The sequence below is a fragment of the Cinclus cinclus genome, chromosome 5, assembly GCF_963662255.1.
Source record: "Cinclus cinclus chromosome 5, bCinCin1.1, whole genome shotgun sequence".
NCBI lineage: Eukaryota > Metazoa > Chordata > Aves > Passeriformes > Cinclidae > Cinclus > Cinclus cinclus.
Window position 1 is genome coordinate 69,416,449 of NC_085050.1, and position 12,641 is coordinate 69,429,089.

A 12,641-nucleotide genomic window follows, 5' to 3' on the forward strand; every position below is an offset into this window, starting at 1 on the left:
TCAAACCTCGCTCCTGTAAATGACAGGAGATGCTCCTGGAGTGCTCTGTCCTACAGTGCCCTCATCAGTAAGTTCCAACCAGATGTAATAGCTCTCACCAAACTGGAATATGAAAGGGTTACACTGCTCCTTTGTTTTGATCAAAACCAAATTTTTGGTCATTTTCCAGAATTTCAATTTGCTCATCCACAGTAGCAGTGATCTGTCTTTAGAAAAAAGACAGGAAATCATCATACCTTCCTTTAAATCTCAATTTAAGACTGGCTTGGGATGGAGTAAGATCCTGACTATCATCAGACCAGCAAAGTTTCCCAAACATAATTTTTTTGGGAGCAAGACACCTCCTGGGGACTTCACGAATTTGTCATTGCCCTTTCAAATGTTTTGTTTGCAGAATATTTTACTTCTTAAAAAAATCAAATTCCACAAACCCAAGGATAAAAAGGGGAGCTTCCTACATTTAAAATCACTTCAGGCACATGGGTGTGTATCAAGGGATTGGGTGGCCTGTGGATACATGTGGCACCATACAGGTACAAGGATAAATGTTTGCAGGGATGGGATTTTTCCCAAGGCACAAACAGCAGACATGGGCCAGCATTTTATCCTAGTGTCCTAAAATTCGAATTGCAAAATTTCCCTCTGATGGCAGCAGGATTCCACAAAGGGGCAGGGCATTCAGCTCCCACTTACCTCTCTTATAGTTTCTCAGTTCACATTCACTCCTTGGTGCATGTTCCCAATAAACCTGAGCACCTCCCAAGGAATGGCCATCTAGTTTTAACACTCATCTGGAGCAACACTTAGTGTTATTTTTAGGCTACAAAATCACAAACAGAATTCAATACTGGCAGTAAAAACTGCAGTCTCTCTTTCCTCCCTTCAGGAACGGACACTGGAGTGAAGTGCCAGGGGAAAAAGGTATGCCATTTAATTTCTGGAAACATCACAAATTTAATGGTTATGATGAATGGTTCACATCCTGAGCTCCAAGCTGGAGTATGTAGAATTTAGAAAAGAAGGGTAAAATAGTTTCAGATGCAGTCTTGATCCCCAAGGCAGCTTTTCCAGTTTATAATTTTCTTAATTCCCTCTGTCTGTTGGATTACTAAAGAGTCTAACAATGAAAAAAAAAAGAAAAAAATCTCATACACATCAGCTGAACTAAGTAAAGGACCCCCTTTTCCTCATCCTCTAATCCTGTACATCAATAATAAAATTAAATGCTAATTACAGCAACAATAGGTTAGAATGAGAGTAATAAAAAACGCTGTCATTTAAAAATAGTAGATTTCTGTTTAAAAGGTACGGAATGTGTACAGTGTGGAACTAAGTAAAGATAGAAAAAACATTATCAAGGTGAAGAAATTACCTTTCTGTTGAAGTTTGTGTTGGTGTTGGTTTACCTTTCCCTCAGCTTTTTATGTCTGGACTAGAAAAGGTCAGCCTTTCTGTTGTGGGGGAAAAAAAAGCTGAATATTAGTTTGTTTAACTGCATTTCACCCTGAGTGCAAGAGCAGAGAGCCCACAAGGACCTGTCATCATTTCAACAGATGATATAACAAAGAAACAACTTGAGGAGATTTTATCTGTCCCTGAAGTATTTCATGGTCATTTGCAACAGTTTTTGCAAGGAGGTTTTCTTATCCATTAATTAGGGTTCATTGTGGATTTTATGCAGCCAGCTTCAAATTACCTATTTTATCAATATTCCTATTTATTTTGATGGAAACAAACATCAACAACGAGCATCTTTTGCTGACACCTGGCAGTGAGTTCAGGTTAGTGAAAGGCTGGACAGTTTTTAAGGTGCCTATCTACCAGTATTGGCTAAAAAGGAGTTGGTGAAGACCAGACATAAATGTTTGGCAGTAATCAATCAGGATGCCTCGGCTTTATCTCAGAAAGCCTGTTTGGCAGCTTTGCTGGTGGTCATAAATCAAAAAATTCACAACAATTTTAAGCAATTTTTCTAACTAAGCCACTCACTGGGATGTTCCCTGGGATCACACTGTGGTTGAGGCAGGAACAAATGAAGGCAATAATAGCATTTGTTGCTTCTCTCTTTAGAGCCAAGAATCCACCAAAATTCCGAATTTGATCTTTTTTTTTTTTTTCTGATACATCAATATATAAGTGAGATAAACAGACTTAAACCAGAAATCTGACTACCTCAAAACAGCAGGTTATACCACTGAAATGGTAAAATCTAAAGGTTAGGACAATGTCTATGACGCTCAAAACTTCCACAGGAACTTTTATTATGGCAATTCTGCATTCAGTTTACTCCAGACGTTCTACTCTCTCACAGTACAAAACTCTTTGGCTTCTGACAGCGTCAAAAAGGAAATCTGCCATTCACACAGTGAATGGGCTATGTATTAATTTGCCTTTCAGAGCGCGTGCAGTCCACTTTGCTGCTGGTAATCTGCATAAAACTGGATTAACGAGTCGGGAATCCTCGGGCTCACGACCGTCAGCGCGCTCCGGAAGTGCCGAGCTGTGACAGATTTGGCATGGATGTCTTCCTGAAGAGCTAGGAGGGCTGCTTCTCTGCAGACTGCTGTTATCTGCAAAGAAACAACAAAAATACAACCACACAGTATTATTATTATTATTATTATTACTATTATTATTATTTACATTACTTGAAGAAAGAGAACACAAGAACATCAAATCGCTCCAAATGCCAAAAAGTCACAAGTAGAGTTCTTCCAACTTTTTTTTTAAGTAAATGAGGTTGTGGGTAATTAGGACATCCAAAAAACAGGATGTAGCTCGAAATTCAAACCACAGTTACATTACATTTCATATTAACTCACTAATCATATTACCTTGTGTTAAACTCCCCACACCTGATAAATTCAAATCCCAACCACCAGCAATACATTTTTCCATCCCCAAAGTGCAAGAGCAGATATTCCCAGGCTCTGCGGGCACTTTTCTTTCCCAGCCTTGCACTGGGAAAGAAATAAAACCAATTAATTCCGAAAGGAGGCTCGGAGGAGAGGGGTGTGTGGAAGGGGAGGAGGGTTAAGGTCTCATACCCTGCAATGTGTTTTTAAGCTCTCTGGACTTCAGACAGCGGAAACAGACTGATGCCAGTGTCACTCTAAAGACACATTACTGTGGTGAAAGGAGCTTGTGGAATGAAAAGAGATATTGTGATTTCCAGTGCAACAGGGAAAACAGTGATTGATATTGACTGCTCCCTTATATCTGTAAATGAAAGAGCCAACTGAAACACATTTGTCCGGCTATTCAGCATATTTTCTCTGTTTGTTCACTTACTGAAAGGAGTTCCCTCCGCTTATGCTCTGCTAATGGTTGCCAAAGCCGTTTAGTAGCTTTTTAGGGGATTTAGCAGCATGTTTAGGAAGCTTTCACAAGAAAACATGCATGGATTTAGATGGCTTTGTCAAGTTACAACAATATTACTATTAGTTCTGTGCTGCTCTAATGAGCACCAAAGCTAAACACTGCTGTTACGCATTTTAATGCTTTTCAGGACTTCAGAGACAGCTGAACGTGGAAGTGGAAGCGCAGCTGAGATTTAGTGCACCAGCTTCTCCTGGAGATCAGTAATACATCACCCAGAAAGTTACCAGAGGCGCCCTGGTCTTTCTGTGCAGGTCTTTCTCTAAGCAGACATTGTGACTGTGTTCCCATTTTGAACAGGAATATTAAGCTACTTAAAGAAAAAAAAACCAAAAAACAAAACTGCACCAGATCAAACACCCCTTGCATTCCCTACCTACCACTAAACCCAGAATTCTTTCACAAGGGAGAAGACTGGTGATGGAAAAAGAGATCTCAAGCATTCTGGACTCAGAACCCGTGTTGGCTTTTGAAGGAGGGGTTCATTCCCCTTTGATAAACACTGCAGGAAGGCTACAAAATGAAGAGACTCTCTGGAAGTTTTCATAGGCATTACTAAAAAGTCCCCACATGCAGTCCAGCAGGTTTGGACTGCCTTGTTCTTCTCACAGAGACCATCAGCTATCCACAGCATGAAATGCTGAAGCAGGGTCACTGACAAGGTGTCCACTTGTCAGCAGATGTTGTAGTGAAGGAGAAGCTGAAGGAGACAGTGTCAGGTTCTCACATCCAAAACCAAAGGAACACCACTGCCAATCCTGCTTCTTCCCATTTCATTTGTACACCAATACACTCAGGAGGAATTCACCCATAGGCTGATAGTTCTAATGACACTTTCACCTATTCTCTATGCTCTGCCAACACTATCAGTAACAGTGATAATAACTAACTTCCAAATTATATTTTTTTTGCTTTAATTTTATTCTTAAACACTGAACCGTAAGTTCTGTGATAACTGAAAATCACTAGACATGAGGAAGCACCAGAAAACTGATTATTTTTGTCTTCTTAAAAGCATTTCAGCTGCTTTTAAGAGACAAGGAAAGACTTTTAAGATGTAAATTATTGTTCTCCCTTTTCATGGCTGCACTCCATTTTTGTGGACTAAATATTTTCTATATTATTGAGTAATAAACAGCAGGTGTTATGGCACAGTGTTGAAAATTTAGGCCCTCATGTCTGGTCACAGAGTCACACAGAGCTGTTTCCATTCCTTGGCTTAACCTCCTTGGCTAACCCAGGGGATCAGGTTTCTGAGGTAAGAGATTCGACAAGGCAAGTTTGATTATTTTTCTTTGTTTAAGTATGCAAACGTTAAAAAGAAGTCCTCACAAGCATTCTCACTAGCTGGTAAAGCTAAATCACTCGTGGAAAGCAAACACAAGCAGTAGTGTAGCCACAGTGACAACACAGGAGGGTGAAGTCATCTGGTGCATTAGGCTTTATTGGCCTAAGGTCACTGGTCTGTCATGGAGACTCCTTGCCACAGCCATGTTAGGACACTTCTTACCAGATGGAGCAACAGAAGAGCTTTTAAATGTCATTTCTGTGGACTGAGGAAAAAAAAGGAAGGCCACAGAAGAAGCTGTGACTGACAGCAGAGGAAGGAGACCCTTTGCTGAAAGACATGGATCTTTCTCAGGCTTAGCAGCCCTCCAAACCCAGAAGCTGCATCCACATCATCAGCTTCAAAACCCTGCAACAGCTCTATCCCAAATGAACTTCTCCTGTGACTTTCTTAAATCGCTTCTTTTGGCCTCTACAAGATCACCCTGTATCAAGTACCACAGTCCAATCATGCCTTTTATAATAAAATCACTTTTGATTGTATTTAACCTGGCAATTTCAGCAAGTCCTCCTATTCCCTGTGTTATGAGAATGGTGATTCATCTGCTCTTCCCTGTACCATCAGTGATTTTACAGAGTTTTATCTCATCCCCTCTCAGTCAAGTCTTTGCAAGCTGAAGAGTCCTCAGTGACTCAGACCTTGCTCCTGCCCAACCTGTCCATTCTTCCTCCCATCTGCCATTGCTGCTTTGGCCAGTTCTGCCCTGAGCTCTCACTGCCGAGTGCCTGAAGCTGTGCAGGGCACACAGGGGGCTGTACCAAGCCATAGCTCTGGGTTGCTTGCAGTTCCTTTCTTATAACTGTATTTTGCTGAGAGGATTTTTCTCAGAAAATTATCCATGCCACGCTGCCTCCAGCATCTTTTCCCAAGTGACAGTATCTAATTTATGCCAATTTATTTGTGAATTTCAAGCTTGGGCGATACTCTTCTTTCTCCATTGCATTTAGTACGATGAACAGCCTCTGCCTACCTCTATAGATGAATGCTAAGAACCAACATTACCTACCTGCAAGGCAATTCTTAATGAGTTGCAAATACAAATATAAGGGATCATCAGTTTTACCTTCTCAGTACACAAAAAAAGACAAAAGTGCAGTCCTTTGGATCTCTGAGCATTGTGAGGAATAGGAATAACATCCTATTCCTGTTCCAAAGGCAAAAATACATCTCACTGTACAGAGGGACAAAATAGATATTTTGTGACTGCATCTGAATCCAGAGTGGCTTTCAGCACCCACTCTAAGGCAGCAATGAAGACATGACGTGATTGTCAGAGACAGCAGTGATTAAACAGCAAAACACCAGGCAATTAAGCTGTAAGTACATGGGTGCTAGGGCAGCAATAAAGAGCCAGCCAGGCAGGGTAAAAAGCTACTGAATCTAAGAGTACCAGAATATCTCCTAGTTTGGTTATTATTAATATCATTATAAAAGGAAGTTTGACAAACAAAATTCTCATTTTCAATGGAGTCAGAGCAATTTACCAACCAATGCAATCATCTGTTGTCTGCAGTTGTCTCTTAGCATGGGAACAGTATTGAATTAATGCATTAAAAGAGTACATCGCTTTCCTAAAGGACTGATTTATCATCTCAGGAAGTGCTTTAAGATCAGAAAATAAACAATTAATTTAGAATTCTGCTTCAAAGTCAAAAAGGCACCAGAATCAAGCTTTCCTGGGAGGAAAGGAGAATTAAAATTTGCTGTCTGAACCACTCACACAGATATCAGAATGAAGCAAAACCACACACCAGCTCAGAGCTATGGTGCAAACAACGATGAGCCGCCCAGCAGAAAAGGATTTACACCTAGTCGTTCCCTCCTGCCCCATTCCACTCCCAGCAACAATAAAACGCCCGGAGCTAGTAACTGTTCCCTGAATAAACAGCATAAGCACAACCCATCTTTCCTCCAAAACCAATGGTTACACTGGCTGCTTCAGCTGGGCCGATTCTCCCCCATTCTGGCATTAAGCACCGACTCTTTCCAGCGGACTCAAAGTCCTTTTCAGCTTCTTTGTATTTAAAGTGTTCTAAACAGCTTTAAAGAATCTTAAAAAAAAAAAAAAAAGCTTCTGTGTTAAAGCCTTAGGTATTTTCAAGAAAGTGGTTTTGTTAGGGCCGAGTGTGCCGGGAACACCTGTGAATGTGGGTTTAATTGGGCTGCAGCTGGTGTCGATTGTGTGCGCCGTAACTGGCAGCCACTGCCTGGCCCGACATTGTGTTTCATTTTCCTTTTTCCTTCCTTTTTAACTCGCTCCTCCACCCCGCCAGTTAAAGTTGTAAGGGATTGTGTGTGAGAGAGGGATTAGGAGCCTGGAAACAAGAATAGTGCCCTGCGGGTTGTGAATAGCGCAAATTGGGGCGCTTCCTGGCGGAGCAGTACCTGCGAGGCTGAGCGCCCGCCGGGCACCTCAAAGGGAGCCGGGACCAGGTCTGGGGACTCGCCTTTCCCTCTCAGCCAGGGAGGGATAAAAGCTTCACACACGGCATTTGAAAAAGACGTGAATAACCCCCGGGTCTCGACATCTGTGTCTCGCTCGGGGGAATTCCTGCCCTACCCCTGTGCCAGGCTGCTCTGTGAGGGCAAAAGACTTATCCCCACGAAACAGGGAGGGCTGGAAAGCTCTCAGGACCCACCTGGACCAAGGGAAAAGGTGGCCATGGATGCCTTTCCAAAGCGAGAAGCTGTTCCGTAGGCAGAGTAGCTGGAAGAGGTTGCTGACTGTACTCTTAAAATTCACATAAATAATTCAACGCAGCTCCAGCAGCGCACAACTTCCCACAACGGATTTTAGGGGGCTCAAAGCAGTGCTGGGCAGAGATGTAAAAATAGCTCGAGGTTTGTGCCACCCCCAGCAGGTCACTCCTGCTCAGTGTGGGACGCCACGGCCCCGCTTTCCCCCTTCTCCTTTGTGCCGGCACCACCCGCTGCGGGCTGCAGGCTCCTGCCCGGCTCTTGTGCTGGCTCCGGCGCTAAGCTGGCTCTTTCATTCACCGATTCAATGCAGCAGACCATCAGAAAACTAATCCAGAAATAAAATAAAAAGAGCCTTGGCTTGCTGCTGGGGTATTGAGATGGGCTCGGGAGGGATTCGACAAGTCGGCATGGGAGGAGTCGGGAGCACAGCAAGTGGGATGCGTTGTGCTCCAGGAGCTGCTGGGGAGACCTGCCCTAGATGAGAATGCTATTTTAAGATGTCACAAATATCCTTTTTCTTTTAGAATGGGCTAAACTGAGAGGGTCTTAGCTGCCGAGAGGTGAAGTTTTTGATGTGTTTCAAAAAGGCTTAAATGCAGTACTTCTCTTGTGTTTCAACTTCCATGTTTCACGTATAAACCACAGAAAGACAAGAAAACGCAGCTTTTTTTCTGTTGTCTGCACAGAAAAATTGCTACAGATTGCTACAAATCTTGTTCTGTATAGAGGAAAAAGTTTCCAATACTGTGAAATTGTTAATCACTTATGATAAATTTTGACCAGTGTTTGAAAGACAAAGAATCACCCTGTATGTGCATCTCTTCATTCAGCTCAGTTCTGTGATCTGTGTAGATTTAAACAGGATGGATCATAGAATCAAAGAATGGTTTGGGTTGGAAGGGACCTTAAAGATTACCTAGTTCTAACCTTCCACTAAACCAGGTTGCTCAGAACTTGTCTTTGAACACTTCCACGGATGGGGTATCCATAAAATTATACATTCGGGAATTTTGCAAAGGATGAATCATTTGTTCTAACCAGAAAATGAGGAAGTGTATTAGTATGATGCCTTTCAGACAGTATCCATTCACTCCTCAGACTCACGTGCTGAACCATGGGAGCTATGGAGTGGATTTGCTTAGGATATGATTATTGCTCCATAAAATTTTCCCAGCTGAAGTATGCAAGGCCCTCACAGGCCACACAAGTGCCTCAGTGAGACAGAGGCTTCTTTGATCTCTAAGCAGCTATGTTGTAAAATGTTATTAGCTTTCCTCAAGTTAAAGCACTTACATCTCTACGGTTCTGGATTTGGGAACACTGCCTTGGAGCGGTGATGACTTCCTACCCTCGGCCATGATAGTCTACAATTAGATATTATTTTTCATTAAAAAATAGACTTCTTTCTCCCTTGTTTATTAAAGAGACATGCACTTTGAGCAGACATTGGACTGTCTACTTTAAAACAGGTCTGTACTGATGAGGCAGCATCTTTGCAATTCTTTAATGGAAAGGACAGGTATTACTTTTTTGAGCAAACCAGTCTAGTGGAAGGTGGCCCTGGCAGGCGGTTGGAATGGGATTATCTTTAAGGTCCCTTCCATCCCAAACTATAAACCCAGGATTATGTGTATCCTGCATCTCTGAGAGCAAATGATCTCTGCTATTCCTGATTCCTTTCATGAGAAATTGTTAAGCACATATAATTGAATAAAACCAGGTCCTTTAATGTTGTCTGTAAGTGACCTTAGTTCAGAGAAGTCTGCCCCAGATCTACAGAATTTAATGTGCCATTTGCTTATTTGTGTCATTTTGTGGCTTGATGTACAGGTGTACATGTGTGTGGGTGTCCACAGCCTACCTGAGGTGTTGCACAGGGACACAAAGCTGTGCTGCTGCCTGAATACATCTGATTTCACCAGGACGGGGGTTCCCACTTGCCCTTTCCACAGCAGCCACAGCAAAGACCAAGACCTCCTTTTGCCCTTTCCTCCTGGTCTCGGCCAGGCTTCAGAATCAGCTGAAGGTGAGCCTAGAGCTGAGCCAGACAACTGGCCAGCTGCATATGTGGGACAATCATGGCAACAATTAATGAGGCAGAGCGACCCCAAAATGCTGCCTTTAATTGCTCTTCCAGCACCAGAAACTGAGCAGGGGCTGTGCCCAGGCAGCAGACAGCATCACATGTATCAGTAGCTCCTGCTATTCTATAAAGCTCACACACGCCCAAGGAAGGGAAAGATGAGGTATGTAGCCAAAATTAGGTGTATGTATCATAACTCCAGCACATGATGACAGCTGAGGGGAATAAAGCAGAGCTCTCAGTGGTACATGCTAAGTGTCATCACACATACCTCTGCTCATCCCGACATGTTCTAACAGAGCGAAGCTCTGCAAGCTCCATCTGCAAGCTTTCTTTTTTTTCTTCCTTCCACTCTCTTAAAAAATATTACTAGATGTGGTATTCTTCCAAGCAATGTATAAAACATGTAAATTCCAATTTCAATTTTGTAACTACAAGCCCAAAATGCAGCTATTTTCCAAGAGGCGCTCTACCGATATGGCTCCCATCACTTTGGCAGAGACATGGCATAGCTACACCTCTCACAAAGGAATTCCATAACAAAACGAGTTTTTACATGCTGGGACTAAATATTTTTAAACAGCACTCTCTGCCAACTTCAAGTTTCAGCTATATTTGTGCAACTAAAAAAAAAAAACAAACCAAAAACAACAAAACCACCCCCCCCCCAAAAAAATCACATGCATGTTTCTATACAAGATTAAAATGCATTTCTGGTTAACCTCAGAATTATTTCATTTTTATATAAACATTTAATGGGAAAGTTTAACTTCTTCCCTTCAACGAGGAAAAGGAAACCAAGCCACTAGAAAAACAGAGTCTTTCAGTGTGTGTGTGTATGTGTGTGTGTGCACGCACTCATTTTAATTAAAAGTAATTAAGAGAATCCTGTGTTCTCACTCACAGGCTGCTGGAGCTGCAGAGGGCCTGGACACAGAGCCAAGGGTATTCTGCCGAATGCCGCCAGCAAGAGAGATTGGATTATGAAACTAAAAATTTAAAACTAGAAGACTTCATCACTGGCTGTGGCTGTCATGAGTTTCTCCCTAGGAAAAAACCTGTATAAAACAGATTTGGCACCTCCTACCTTATGAAACCTATCAGGGTGGAGGTGTTAAGTGGTTGCTGCATTTGCTTGCTTGCTTTTCCCATCTTAAGGCACTTACAAGGCTGGGTAATATGTTCAAAATATTTCCTATTTCTTGCACTGGAAGACAACTCTTGCCTTTCCTTTGTCAAGTATAACCTGAGCAGAGGACTCAGGCTCCTATCAAAACAAAGCAAATAAAAGCAATTCTACAAAAAGACCTGGGAGAAGTGTTCTCCCTTCCCTAAAAATATATACATTTTTTTTGTCAATAGAGCACAGCCAGTCTAGAACTGTCTTTCATCTCCTTTCAGCTCCAGCTGCATTTCTATCACATTATATCACCATTTCAAGGTAGCTACAACCCAAAACTTTTGAAGCCTACTAGCAAAGAATGAAAGCAAAAAAAATTCTTTTTTTCATGGGTTCATTTAAACTCTGCCTTTCATTCTGTCTTTGGAGCCATGGCAAATATTGTCCTGATTTGGATCTTACACAGCAGGTTAAAAAGAAACTGTAGTCACCTACATACGAGCTATCATAATACAATACCGTAAAAGCAAACGCACCCAGTTAAAATTAATGACAAATATTCCAGAAACTTATTTTTTCTGTCAATTTGGACGGAAAACACACAAATCCTATAATAATAAGAGTTATACTTACTGGGTGACATGTGCATACACATCCTGGGTTGAGGCAGGAGGTGAGAAAAGACATTTAGGGAGAACACACAATAAGGCCTTTGGATTGCAAAATGAATAATGTCCCTAATGGAAGCTCCCTAGCTTTTATTTATTGGGTTCTCTGTTGCTGGAAGGTGCGAGATGTCTCCGGTGGAGTATCTATTTCCTTAGCAGAAAGCTAGAGGAATTTCAGGCTGTTTCTAAGTTTACCTCTTGGAGCTTCCCATGGCACCAGCTGCTCATGTTTCCCAGGAAAATCAGGGAGGAGGACTACTGCATGTCTCTATTCCAGGGAGGCAGAGAGTGGCTGGGAGGACAGGCAGACCTAGAAAGCAATGCCATTAAGCCCCAGAAAAATGCCTTTGTGTATGGTTATTACTCCTAAAGGAGGAAGCAAAAAATACTGGAAAAGAACTTATTCAAGTTTTAATGTAGGTTTTGCTTGTGCAAGAGAAGAAATGAAGTAACTACAGCAAGAAAAGAAACCATGAATGATGCAAATACATGGACCAAGAAAAGTGGGGTACCAACAATTGCCTTGAGTTAAGGATTGATGGAGGGCTTTATTTTAATGGAACAGAAAAATCAATTAAAGGTGTCTGCTTTTGCACTGTTAACATTACAGCTTGTAATTTGGGTGCCCTCCTCCAGCTGAGGAAACTGAATCCCCATAATAAAAGTCATCCAGATCTGCTTACTGCATGGATAACAGATCTAATCTAACAAATTATTTTCTTTTGTATTTGTAAACTTCTTCTCCATTTGTGCCATGTTATTGCAAAAAACTCTTTGGTCTCTTGGGTTTTCTCCCCCTCCTTCCTTGTCTAGGCAAGACAATGTAATGCAAATTTCCAACACTGTAAAGACTTAGAAAACAGGTCACTTGAATTTCTCTTCATAAAGACACTTTACATTCAAAAATTATGCTCAGCATTTCTGCAAATATGCACAGGGGAAACAGAGGAGTCTCCCTTCCCCTTCCTCCATGTTGTGTGCAGTTTTGCTTTTTAATGTTGTAACAGCATGTCAACTTCTTAGAAGTTGCAGTCTAGCATGATACTCAAACAATTTAAGGCTAGAAAAGTACAAAATTTATGCTTAATAGTATTCAAGGGAGAAGGGGATGATGCCCAAAGGAGGATGCCACAAGAGTGAGCTCAGATACTGTAACAGAACTAAGGACCACAGCTGAAAAACCCTAAAAAGCCACTAAGAAACATGCAACCAGAGACAGGAGAGTCCTGAAGTGAACTCGAGGGACACTTTGAGGGACACTTACAAATTGAAGTCACCATCAGGTTTTCTACCTCCTGCTGTAGGGCTGGTTTGCCTACCAGAACCTGAGTGAATACACAGGAA

General features: G+C 41.9%; 1 protein-coding gene across 1 annotated transcript in view; it reads right to left on the reverse strand.

Moving 5' to 3' along the window:
• Nucleotides 1–2,271: 2,271 nt before the first annotated feature.
• AFG2A (AFG2 AAA ATPase homolog A) overlaps nucleotides 2,272–12,641 on the reverse strand; it is a 160,406-nt gene continuing 150,036 nt past the window's right edge. The window contains 1 exon segment of the mRNA XM_062493990.1: nucleotides 2,272–2,570. Coding sequence (XP_062349974.1) covers nucleotides 2,394–2,570 — 177 coding nt within the window. The 3' untranslated portion in view covers nucleotides 2,272–2,393.